The sequence below is a fragment of the Coregonus lavaretus genome (genome assembly GCF_964263955.1).
Source record: "Coregonus lavaretus genome assembly, chromosome: 3".
Taxonomy (NCBI): domain Eukaryota; kingdom Metazoa; phylum Chordata; class Actinopteri; order Salmoniformes; family Salmonidae; genus Coregonus; species Coregonus lavaretus.
The window spans coordinates 6,028,503-6,042,162 of record NC_139990.1 but is presented as its reverse complement, the minus strand read 5'-3'; the positions used below and the strand labels follow the sequence as shown (position 1 = coordinate 6,042,162).

The following is a 13,660-nucleotide window of genomic DNA, read 5'->3' as shown; positions in this document are numbered from 1 at the left end:
ATGATGATGATGAGCTTCATAATAAAGACAGAGAACTTTGAAATAAGGAATGATTGACAACACCTTACTCTAATACCTGTGTAGTAACAAGTCTGTTCATGAATAGTAATATGGATGGTTACATGACGATGTCTGCCACTGACTACCTCTCTACCGCTCCATACCACGTGAACACTTTAGCCGCCTTGATCTCCTCTCTCACTGCAGACAACCGCGCGTGATTTCCATGGGAACGTCGTCACGCAAAAGGAAATGACCGGGTTTGCTTGGTCAGAGTGGGCTTTGTTGGTTGACAGTAATCTTGCTATGGCTGCAAAGGTAAGCTCACCTTTTCCGAGAGAAAAAAAAACGTTTTTGTCAGTAGGTGAACTAGACAATGTCGGAATAGACAACGACACCTTCGAACCCAGGCGCGAGTTTCTCAAACACTGACTTCCTCACCCATCTATTGATAGATGGCTAGCCAGCTAGCTACTCGTTAGCCTGCTAAGAGGATGTTAGAGGTTTACATTAGCCAGTGGCAATGACATTGGGGCATTACAGTGTAGGAGGACGGGGCTGCTTGCAGAAGTCAAGGTTGTAATGGGATGCATCCTTTCCCTGTGATGCACTATGCGGAAGCCGGTTATCAGACCAACCTGTCAGTGAAACCGGTGGTCTCTGTCCCTCCCTTTCCCCACGTCCCGTGCAGCCGGCTGATTAGCATGTCTTTGATTTAAAGCAGGCTGTAGCCTGGTAACCTTGGTTAGCATCATGCTACATGAGCTTCTCCACATACACATACAGTGAGGGAAAAAAATGTTTGATCCCCTGCTGATTTTGTACGTTTGCCCACTGACAAAGACATTATCAGTCTATAATTTTAATGGTAGGTTTATTTGAACAGTGAGAGACAGAATAACAACAACAAAATCCAGAAAAACGCATGTCAAAAATGTTATAAATTGATTTGCATTTTAATGAGGGAAATAAGTATTTGACCCCTCTGCAAAACATGACTTAGTACTTGGTGGCAAAACCCTTGTTGGCAATCACAGAGGTCAGACGTTTCTTGTAGTTGGCCACCAGGTTTGCACACATTTTAGGAGGGATTTTGTCCCACTCCTCTTTGCAGATTTTCTCCAAGTCATTAAGGTTTGAGGCTGACGTTTGGCAACTCGAACCTTCAGCTCCCTCCACAGATTTTCTATGGGATTAAGGTCTGGAGATTGGCTAGGCCACTCCAGGACCTTAATGTGCTTCTTCTTGAGCCACTCCTTTGTTGCCTTGGCCGTGTGTTTTGGGTCATTGTCATGCTGGAATACCCATCCACGACCCATTTTCAATGCCCTGGCTGAGGGAAGGAGGTTCTCACCCAATATTTGACGGTACATGGCCCCGTCCATCGTCCCTTTGATGCGGTGAAGTTGTCCTGGCCCCTTAGCAGAAAAACACCCCCAAAGCATAATGTTTCCACCTCCATGTTTGACGGTGGGGATGGTGTTCTTGGGGTCATATGCAGCATTCCTCCTCCTCCAAACACGGCGAGTTGAGTTGATGCCAAAGGGCTCGATTTTGGTCTCATCTGACCACAACACTTTCACCCAGTTCCCCTCTGAATCATTCAGATGTTCATTGGCAAACTTCAGACGGCCATGTATATGTGCTTTCTTGAGCAGGGGGACCTTGCGGGCACTGCAGGATTTCAGTCCTTCACGGCGTAGTGTGTTACCAATTGTTTTCTTGGTGACTATGGTCCCAGCTGCCTTGAGATCATTGACAAGATCCTCCCGTGTAGTTCTGGGCTGATTCCTCACCGTTCTCATGATCATTGCAACTCCACGAGGTGAGATCTTGCATGGAGCCCCAGGCCGAGGGAGATTGACAGTTATTTTGTGTTTCTTCCATTTGCGAATAATCGCACCAACTGTTGTCACCTTCTCACCAAGCTGCTTGGCGATGGTCTTGTAGCCCATTCCAGCCTTGTATAGGTCTACAATCTTGTCCCTGACATCCTTGGAGAGCTCTTTGGTCTTGGCCATGGTGGATAGTTTGGAATCTGATTGATTGATTGCTTCTGTGGACAGGTGTCTTTTATACAGGTAACAAACTGAGATTAGGAGCACTCCCTTTAAGAGTGTGCTCCTAATCTCAGCTCGTTACCTGTATAAAAGACACCTGGGAGCCAGAAATCTTTCTTATTGAGAGGGGGTCAAATACTTATTTCCCTCATTAAAATGCAAATCAATTTATAACATTTTTGACATGCGTTTTTCTGGATTTTTTTGTTGTTATTCTGTCTCTCACTGTTCAAATAAACCTACCATTAAAATTATAGACTGATAATTTCTTTGTCATTTCTTTTCCCTCACTGTACACCCTCACGTCCTTAGCCAAGGTAGGCCACCAGTACTTTCCGGTCAGGCAGCGCACTGTACGACCGATACCTGGGTGACCAGAGGAGGGGGACGTGTGTGCCCAATAGATCAGACGGTCACTGACAAGAGAAGGCACGTACTGCAGCCCAGCTGGACACTGAGGTGGAGATGGCTCTGTGCGTAACGCCCACTCTATGTCCGCGTCCATCGCCCATACTACCGGCGCCACTATGCAGGAGGCCGGGAGTATGGGGGTGTTGTCTATGGGCCTCTCCTCTGGGTCGTACAGTCGTGACAGTGCGTCTGCCTTCACGTTCTTCGTACCCGAGATGTAAGATAGGGTCAAATCAAACCCGGGTGAAGAATAGGGCCCACCTGGCCTAGCGAGGGTTCAGCCTCCTCGCTGTCCGAATGTACTCCAGGTTACGGTGGTCCGTCCAGACGAGGAAAGGGTGTTTCGCCACCTCGAGCTAGTGCCTCCACACGGTCAGGGCTCGGACACAGCCAACAGCTCCCGATAACCAACGTCGTAGTTTTGCTCTGCCGGGCTGAGCTTCTTGGAGAAGAAGGCACAGGGGCGGAGCTTGGGTGGCTTGCCCGAGCGTTGAGGAAGGACAGCGCCTATCCCTACCTCGGACGCATCTACCTCCACTACGAACGATAGTGATGGATTGGGATGGGCCAGTACCGGAGCTGAGGTGAGCAAAACCCTCAGGTTACTGAAGGCCTTGTCAGCCTCAGCAGACCAGCGGAGCTGGGATGGCCCACCCTTCAACAGTGATGTGATGGGAGCTGCAACCTTGCCAAAGCCCCGGATAAACCTCCGATATTAGTTGGCAAAGCCAATAAAGCGCTGCACCTCCTTATCCGTGATTGGAGTCGGGCAATTACGCACGGCTGAAATGCGATCTCCCTCCATCTCCACACCTGAGGTGGTAATCCGAGGAAAGAGACGGACTGTTGGAAAAACAGACACTTTTGGCATAAAGGTCATGTTCCAACAGTCGGGCCAGCACTTTGCGAACCAGGGACACATGCTCGGCGCGCATAGCAGAATACACCAGAATGTCATCAATGTAGACCACTACACCGCGACCAAGCATGTCCCGAAACACCTTGTTCACAAAGGACTGGAAGACGGATGGAGCATTCATCAAACCGTAAGGCATCACCAGGTATTTGTAATGCCCCGTGGTTGTGCTGAATGATGTCTTCCACTCGTCCCCTTCTCGGACACGCACCAGGTTGTATGCACTCCGGAGATCTAATTTTGTGAAGAAGCGCGCCCCATGCATTGACTCGATCACAGATGGAATGAGTGGTAGAGGATAACTATAACGTATTGTCCCCTTGTTCAGTGCTCGGTAATCAATGCAAGGGCGCAGACCTCCGTCTTTCTTCTTCACAAAAAAAGAAACTTGAGGAGGCGGGCGAAGTGGAGGGACGTATGAACCCCTGGCGTAGGGACTCGGAGACGTATGTCTCCATCGCCTCCGTTTCAGCCTGCGACAGGGGATACACATGACTCCTGGGAGGCACATCGTCTACCCGGAGGATTATCGCGCAATGCCCCGCCCGTTGAGGTGGTAATTTGGTCGCCTGCGTTTTGGAAAACGCGTTCGCCAAATCGAGGTATTCATGGGGAATGCGCACGGTGGAGGTAGTGTCACAGTTGAGTGTAGAAGTGGTGTGGAATCAAGCGCAGGACACACAGAGGCTTCGTACTGACGTCTTTAGTGAAGACAAAAAAGAACAAGCCAAACACGGCTACATACAACCTGGCAGGCAAGCGAACTTTACGCACACCGGTAAAGTACATACAAAGGCACAAAAGTGCGGAGCTCTCTACTACACCGAACAGAGAGACAAAAACGAACTAGCATCCCACAGTGACAACGAACAAAACAACAAACGATAACGTGACGTCCAAAGGTGCAAAACACAAACCTACAACAGGAACAAGATCCCACAAATACTGTGGAAAAACAGACTGTTTAAATATGGTTCCCAATCATAGACAACCAGCAACAGCTGACACTCGTTTCCTCTGATTGAGAAACACTCTGGCCAACATAGAAACACAAAACTAGAACACCACAAAGAACACTCACACCCTGGCTCAACATACAAGCGTCCCCAGAGCCAGGGCGTGACAGTACCCCCCCCCAAAGGCGCGGACTCCGACCGCGCCAACAGAACACCACAGGGGAGGGACCGGGTGGACACTCCGCCTTGGCGGCGGATCCGGCTCCGGGCATGATCCCCACTCCCTCTCTAACCCCCCACAGTACCCCTGGTCCGGTCTGGCCCTGCTGGCCGGAGCTGGACTGAACACTGGTGGAGCGGATTGCTCTAGCTCCGGCGTGGAGCAGCTGACCGGTGCCGGACCAGGCACCGGTGGAACAGGCACAAGCTGTGCCGGACTGACGACGCACACCACTGGCTTGGTGTGGGGAGCAGGCACAGGCCGAGCCGGGCTGGCGACGCGCACCATTGGCTTGGTGCGGGGAGCAGGAACAGGCCGGGCCGGGCTGGCGACGCGCACCATTGGCCTGGTGCGGGGAGCAGGAACGGGCCGGACCGGGCTGGCGACGCGCACCATAGGCTTGGTGCGGGTAGCAGGAGCGGGCCGGACCGGGCTGACGACGCGCACCACTGACTTGGTGCGGAGAGCAGGAATGGACCGGGCCGGGCTGGCGATGCGCACCATTGGCTTGGTGCGGGGAGCAGGAACAGGCCGGGCCGGGCTGGCGACGCGCACCATTGGCTTGGTGCGGGGAGCAGGAACAGGCCGGGCCGGGCTGGCGACGCGCACCATAGGGTTGGTGCGGGGAGCAGGAACAGGCCGGGCCGGGCTGGCGACGCGCACCATTGGCTTGGTGCGGGGAGCAGGAACAGGCCGGGCCGGGCTGGCGACGCGCACCATAGGCTTGGTGCGGGGAGCAGGAACAGGCCGGACTGGGTTGGCGACGCGCACCACAGGCTCGGTGCGAGGGACAGGAACAGGCCGGACCGTACTGGGGACACACACCACTGGCCCTACGCGGGGATCAGGAACGGGCCGGACCGGACTGGTAACACACCCCAGTACCTCTCGCCGTGCCTCTACACTTTCCTTCCCCTTTGTGACCAGCGGCCCCCGTAACCTGGCGAATTCCTCTGCCAACCCGCTGGACCGCTCTATTGCGGCCTCCTGCTGCCCCGTCGTCCACGGCGTGAGCCCCCCCCCTAAAAAAATTCTGGGTGTCTCTCCTCCCCGTGGACCAGGCCTCCCTATCTCTCGCCAGACTCTCACCCCACTGCTCCAAAGTCCAACCTCTCTGCTCTTCACTTGGCTTGGCCCAGTCGAGACTCTTCCTCCACTGCTCCCAAGTCCACCCTCTCTGATCTTCACTTGGCTTGGCCCAGTCGAGACTCTTCCTCCACTGCTCCCAAGTCCAACCTCTCTGCTCTTCACTTGGCTTGACCCAGTCGAGGTTGCAACGGAGATCCGCTAGAGATTCCCCTGGCGATGGCTCCTGGACACGCTGCTTGGTCCAGTTTTGGTGGGATCTTCTGTCACGATCGTCGTATACAGAGGACCAAGGCGCAGCGTTATTTGCGAACATGCTTTTATTAACTAGAATGAAAAACACGAACAAAACAACAAACGATAACGTGACGTCCAAAGGTGCAAAACACAAACCTACAACAGGAACAAGATCCCACAAATACTGTGGAAAAACAGACTGTTTAAATATGGTTCCCAATCAGAGACAACCAGCAACAGCTGACACTCGTTGCCTCTGATTGAGAACCACTCTGGCCAACATAGAAACACAATAACTAGAACACCCTAGAAACACAAAACTAGAACACCACAAAGAACACTCACACCCTGGCTCAACATACAAGCGTCCCCAGAGCCAGGGCGTGACAGGTAGTGTCTTGACTTTCCACCATAGTTGCACCAACGGAAACACATAGACACCTACCCTGACACTCTCGCGACCACCCTGTGAGAACCCTCTGTGGCCATGAAAAGGTGGGGTTGTGTAGTGCTAACCAGGGAAGACCTAACACAAAAGGGAAATCATGAGACTCAAGTGACTTGCTCTCGATGAGTCTAGTGTGTAACCATAGTGACTGGTGCTGTAACGTCCTTAACGAACCCGGACCCTAATGGTTGACTGTCAAGTGCTCTGATGGGGAGTGGAATGGATAGGGGAACCAATGTAATGCCTAGACTATGTGCAAATGACCTGTACATGAAGTTCCCAGCTGCGCCTGAATCGACCAGAGCCTTACACTGGGGAACTACCGTGTAATCAGGAAAGTGGATGTGTAGGGTACAGTGCGCAGGAGAGGGCTCTGAACGAGTGTGGGTGTTCGATACCTGCTGTGACGCGAGAGTGCCCTGCCTGCCGCCTCCAGACCCAAAAGAACGCAGACGACAGCGTGCAGCAGAATGTCCTCCCGTGCCACAAGAGTGACACTGGCGCTGTCGTCCTCCGCTCTCCCGGATCGCCGCTCCATCATCTCGTGATCCGGGTTGGGGGGGGGGGGGGGGGGGTAGAACGGGCAGGCCCCTTCCAGGACGTACTCTAGAAGCCAGCAGGTTGTCCAACTGGATGGCCATGTCCACCAATTGGACTCGATGAGGGTTCCGCTCGTTCCACCCGGACCCAGCCGCTAGAGTACGAAACTCCAGGGCGAAGTCCTGCGCGGTCCTCGTCCCCTGCCTCAGGTGTACCAGCCGCTCGCCCGCCTCTCTACCCTCGGGCGTGTGATTGGAGACGGCCCGAAAGAGGCGAGCGATCTCCCCGTAGTTGTCCAACGCGACTTTTCCTTCACTCCAGACCGCATTGGCCCACTCCAGGCCTTTCCCCAAGAGACAGGAGACGAGGGCGGACACCTTCAGCCGGGCTGATGGTCGAGAAGTATAATTCCATTTGTAGGAGGAATCCCTGACATAGGGCAGCTGTCCCGTCAAAATCCCGTGGTCGAGATATGTGAATCCCTCTGGGTGCTGGGGTGTGGGTGGCTGGATCCGGTCGCTCAGCTGGTCCCGAAAGATCGGGTCCTCTCTCTCCAGGTGTTGGACGACCTGAAGAACCCGATCCGCATAACAGGATTTATTCTGAACCACAGAGTTACGCAGTAATGCGTAAAAACACACGGGGAATATTCCTGGCGATACAAAATACACGGAGCTCCACCAAGCTTCTCTCTCTTCCACAATAAACAATCACACACGAACGCCGAAGCCTGCCCGAACAAGGAGAGGTGGCAGCTTCGGAGGAAGTCGTGACACCTAGTAGCCTATGCCTATAGGCCTATCGATTTATTTATTTTGTATTTGTATTTATTCGCACAAAAAAGACATGTTACAAACAGTGCAGATAAAGGTATAAAAGGTATAATCTTCGTAAATGATATCATCGGTAGGACTGGTGGAGTTATGTCGCACATGCAGCTAACAAAAACATATGGAAATGTCTGCTCTACCCAGAATTACAACCAAATAATTGCAGCCTTACCGCAAAAGTGGAAGAGGAAAGTTGAAGGGGGAGAAAGTAAGGAACTTGTCTGTCGGCCTTGCATTAAAGAACATAATTGGTTAAGGAAAACTGTGATAAATAAAAAAGTATATCAGTTTCACTTAAGGACCAAAGGATTGACAGCCGTCCCATATAGATTGCAAAATAGTTGGGAAGAGATCTTTGACGTACCGATCCCATGGCATAGTGTTTATGAACTGACACGCAAAACGACACCGGATTCAAAAATTAGAATCTTTCAATTTAAATTATTATATAAAATTCTTGCTACCAATAGAATGTTATTTATATGGGGGATACAATCTTCCCAGCTCTGCAGATTTTGCTGTGAAGAGATAGAATCATTAGATCATTTGTTTTGGTTCTGTCCATTTGTAGCTTGTTTTTGGACACAGGTCCAGGAATGGCTATAGGATTGCAATATTTACCTGGAACTAACCTTGCAGATAGCATTACTGGGTGATCTGAAAAGTCATAGTCAATCAATCAATAATATAATAATACTTTTAGCAAAAATGTTTATTTTTAATTCACAATCTGTAGAAGCAATGAGAATAGAAAGGTTCAGAACTTTTGTAAAACATCACAGTACGGTCGAAATATATATGGCAAATAGAAATCCTATATGGATGGTGTTAAGAGATAGATGGGAGGTATTGAATAGAGTTGAAGGATGGGACTAATAACAAATAACAACAAATAATAACAAAGATAGCTAATAATGTAAGCATACTGTGTCCATAATAAGTATATAGGTTGTATGTTGGGAGCTTTTGGGAAAGAGCACAGTTAGAAAGATATGGCATTTAGAAGCAAACCGGATGGACATCATGAAAATGATCGGAGAGGTTGAGAGTAGAAGAAGTTCAGGAGCAAAAAAAATAAAATAAAAAATAAAATAAAAAATATATATATATATATAGAATTATTGTAAAATTAACTCTGTCCATAAGGTGTAGATAGTAAGTATAGACCGGAAGTAGAGGCCTGGGCGTTGTTGTTCACTAATTTACTCCAAGTAGGGAAAGGATGGTGGGGTTGAAAAGTAATAAAGGGGAATATATATATAAAAAATAAAAATAAACATGGGGGATTGGAAGTGATGCAGACAATTACATTGATAGAAGATACAATCTATCTGCAATATTAAGCTGATCCATCCCCCCTAAAAAAAAAAAAAAAAAAAAAAAAAAACTGTGCAGATAAAAACAAGGTAAAATGGTGTGCAGGTGAAGTTGGAAACCCAAGAGGGCTTTAATGAGGGCTTCAATAGAATTGTAAATTAAATAAGTGTATTATTATCAAGTTATTACCACAATATTGTGATGATGAGACCTTGATTGTTTATTATGTGATTATAATGTGTGGTCTTTGATGTCATTTCTTTCTCAAGGGACAAAAGAGGGCTGATCCTACTGAGCTGAAAGCTATTTTCTTAAAGGTCAGTTGTGTAAGAATCAATTTGCCTATGGATCAACAACATTTCCTTAGTACACTGTATACAAGCCAACTTCATGTACTGGAAAGCCATTGCCAATATAGCATTTATTTGTAGGCTTCTTCTGGTTCAAGTTACAAAAACAAGAGTCAATAGTGCATTTATGGTTTTCTCCATTGAGGTCTGAATCCTAACTTGAGATCCCTGCACACAACTTGAATTTCTACCATTGACATCAATGCATGATTTATGCCTATTAAAGTCTTGAGTTACGTGTGAATGATCTCAAGTTAGGTGTCTGCCCAAAGGATTGAAACAGTCAGCGTCAGTGTCTTCCTCAACCAATAGATAATTTATTAACAAATCAATGAGGGGTTCTGTCTGTCTCTCTGTGTGTGTGCATGCCTGTTTGTGTGTGTGTTTGCTGTTGCAGTATGCCAGCATCCAGAAGAACGATGAGGCCTTCATGTCTCCGGAGGACTTTGTGGCCCGGTTTCTCCACGCACACACTGACATCAGGCTATCTGACGAGGCCACCTCACTGCTGGCTGGGGTGGTGGACCAGAAGAAAGATGGGTGGGTATGGTGGATAGACGACCAGGGCTTGTATCACAAAGCGTATCAGAGTACGTGTGCTGATTTAGGATCAGTTTGGCCTTTTAACTGTCTCACAAAGCTTTGTGAATACAGGCCCAGACCAGGAAAAACTCCAGGCTTTATGCATAGTTATAGGTTGGTTATAACAACGACCTGGAGTACTGCTAGGGTTATAACTAGGGCCTGGAGTACTGCTAGGGTTATAACTAGGGCCTGGAGTACTGCTAGGGTTATAACTAGGGCCTGGAGTACTGCTAGGGTTATAACTAGGGCCTGGAGTACTGCTAGGGTTATAACTAGGGCCTGGAGTACTGCTAGGGTTATAACTAGGGCCTGGAGTACTGCTAGGGTTATAACTAGGGCCTGGAGTACTGCTAGGGTTATAGCTAGGGCCTGGAGTACTGCTAGGGTTATAACTAGGGCCTGGAGTACTGCTAGGGTTATAACTAGGGCCTGGAGTACTGCTAGGGTTATAACTAGGGCCTGGAGTACTGCTAGGGTTATAACTAGGGCCTGGAGTACTGCTAGGGTTATAGCAAGGGCCTAGCCCTTATTTTCTAATGCACAGGATGCAACCCCAAGAAAAATAACAAATGTTTTAGCTTATGATGCTTTTATTTACCACTTATTTATTTGATTTATTTTGTAAAAAAACAAAAAACTCTTAGAAATCCTCAAAGGCCCTTTGTCAGGTGTTGTTCTCTTCCTTCTGTTGGTTGTTGCACCCTAATTCATCTCATCTTATCCCCCTCTCCCCTTAACCCCCATCACCCCTACGTTTTACATTAATATGTATGTTTTTAATGATACATAATGACGGGCAATAAAATGTTAGGGTAAGTCAAAAAGAAAAACACGTTGCCAAGGCAACCACCTGGGCTCCGGCAAAGAGCAGAGTGCATGCGGTCATGTTGCTCACATTATGAAGGCCTGCTTTAAAATGGGGGGGAGTGGAGGCTGGCTGGCTGCACACATGCACTGTAATTGCCCGTGCCATTCAGCACTCCTGCATTGTGCGGCTTTGCAAGCCGGATAAATGGCGGCAGCATCACTGCTATTAAGGGATAAATCTATTAGGAAACCATGGCTTGGTCTCTGTATCTAAACCTCATTTGGTGTGGTGGGGTGGTGGGTAGGGGATACCAAATGATAAGGGAGCAGAAATGTCTGGTTTGATGGTTTGATCAAAGCCACGAAATCAGAGACCTTTGTTTGAATGCATCCATTTTGTTCATAGTTGACATCGTAGGTTAGTCGTCATGTATTTTGTTTTAGCTTGTTTTTTTGTGTGTTTTTTTGCACGTGAACCCTAAAAATACATTCTGATTTCGCTAGACAATGAGATGGATGATTATGCCTAGTGCTGCTGGAAGAGAGAACAGACAATGGCTGCGCGTGTCAACATCTCCCCCTTTTATGTTCACGGAAAACAGGAATGCATTGTCTGGGTTATAGCAAGGGCCTGGAGTACTGCTAGGGTTATAACTAGGGCCTGGAGTACTGCTAGGTTTATAACTAGGGCCCGGAGTACTGCTAGGGTTATAACTAGGGCCTGGAGTACTGCTAGGGTTATAACTAGGGCCTGGAGTACTGCTAGGGTTATAACTAGGGCCTGGAGTACTGCTAGGGTTATAACTAGGGCCTGGAGTACTGCTAGGGTTATAACTAGGGCCTGGAGTACTGCTAGGGTTATAGCAAGGGCCTGGAGTACTGCTAGGGTTATAACTAGGGCCTGGAGTACTGCTAGGGTTATAACTAGGGCCTGGAGTACTGCTAGGGTTATAGCTAGGGCCTGGAGTACTGCTAGGGTTATAACTAGGGCCTGGAGTACTGCTAGGGTTATACCAAGGGCCTGGAGTACTGCTAGGGGAGTCGAGGCTGGCTGCACACATGCACTGTAATTGCCCGTGCCATTCAGCACTCCTGCATTGTGCGGCTTTGCAAGCCGGATAAATGGCGGCAGCATCACTGCTATTAAGGGATAAATCTATTAGGAAACCATGGCTTGGTCTCTGTATCTAAACCTCATTTGGTGTGGTGGGGTGGTGGGTAGGGGATACCAAATGATAAGGGAGCAGAAATGTCTGGTTTGATGGTTTGATCAAAGCCACGAAATCAGAGACCTTTGTTTGAATGCATCCATTTTGTTCATAGTTGACATCGTAGGTTAGTCGTCATGTATTTTGTTTTAGCTTGTTTTTTTGTGTGTTTTTTTGCACGTGAACCCTAAAAATACATTCTGATTTCGCTAGACAATGAGATGGATGATTATGCCTAGTGCTGCTGGAAGAGAGAACAGACAATGGCTGCGCGTGTCAACATCTCCCCCTTTTATGTTCACGGAAAACAGGAATGCATTGTCTGGGTTATAGCAAGGGCCTGGAGTACTGCTAGGGTTATAACTAGGGCCTGGAGTACTGCTAGGTTTATAACTAGGGCCCGGAGTACTGCTAGGGTTATAACTAGGGCCTGGAGTACTGCTAGGGTTATAACTAGGGCCTGGAGTACTGCTAGGGTTATAACTAGGGCCTGGAGTACTGCTAGGGTTATAACTAGGGCCTGGAGTACTGCTAGGGTTATAACTAGGGCCTGGAGTACTGCTAGGGTTATAGCAAGGGCCTGGAGTACTGCTAGGGTTATAACTAGGGCCTGGAGTACTGCTAGGGTTATAACTAGGGCCTGGAGTACTGCTAGGGTTATAGCTAGGGCCTGGAGTACTGCTAGGGTTATAACTAGGGCCTGGAGTACTGCTAGGGTTATACCAAGGGCCTGGAGTACTGCTAGGGGAGTCGAGGCTGGCTGCACACATGCACTGTAATTGCCCGTGCCATTCAGCACTCCTGCATTGTGCGGCTTTGCAAGCCGGATAAATGGCGGCAGCATCACTGCTATTAAGGGATAAATCTATTAGGAAACCATGGCTTGGTCTCTGTATCTAAACCTCATTTGGTGTGGTGGGGTGGTGGGTAGGGGATACCAAATGATAAGGGAGCAGAAATGTCTGGTTTGATGGTTTGATCAAAGCCACGAAATCAGAGACCTTTGTTTGAATGCATCCATTTTGTTCACAGTTGACATCGTAGGTTAGTCGTCATGTATTTTGTTTTAGCTTGTTTTTTTGTGTGTTTTTTTGCACGTGAACCCTAAAAAGACATTCTGATTTCGCTAGACAATGAGATGGATGATTATGCCTAGTGCTGCTGGAAGAGAGAACAGACAATGGCTGCGCGTGTCAACATCACCCCCTTTTATGTTCACGGACAACAGGAACGCATTGTTTTTCAAGTATTGACAAGGAGAAAAGAAAGTAAGAAAACATCAATTTAAACAATCATATTATGATATACTCCCTCTAGTTTAAATTAGAGTATTTTTCGGGATGTGCATACTGCATACATTTTTTCTTGCCAATGCGTCTGCCGCTGTTTTTACTCCAGGTAGGATTCCATTTCACAGAGATGAGTCAGGGCGGGGTAATCGTTTTTGTGAGTAGAGGGGGTTTGGATGTATGTAAACAGTGTAATGCATTTCCCTGCCTCCCTCTGTGACTGTGTAAATCAGGTGATACACTCACTGTCAGCCGTTACGGTCTCTCTCTGTTATTCCCCCTCCCCAGACTTGGCTGGCTGAGATAGATACACTCCCTCTCTATGTCTGCAAATTACTAATTCAGCACATGTAGACCTCCCTACTTCTGTCTCAAAGATGTGTCAGAGATTTTTCCTCCC

General features: G+C 48.4%; 1 protein-coding gene across 1 annotated transcript in view; it reads left to right on the top strand.

The window, feature by feature from the left end:
* Nucleotides 1-252: 252 nt before the first annotated feature.
* Nucleotides 253-13,660, top strand: part of slc25a13 (solute carrier family 25 member 13) — a gene marked incomplete at both ends in the record, with an annotated part of 93,631 nt that continues 80,223 nt past the window's right edge. Inside the window, 3 exons of the mRNA XM_084158346.1 lie at nt 253-318; nt 9,291-9,338; nt 9,769-9,911. Of these exons, the coding sequence (XP_084014472.1) occupies nt 253-318; nt 9,291-9,338; nt 9,769-9,911 (257 nt within the window). The remainder of the gene's footprint in view (nt 319-9,290; nt 9,339-9,768; nt 9,912-13,660) is intronic.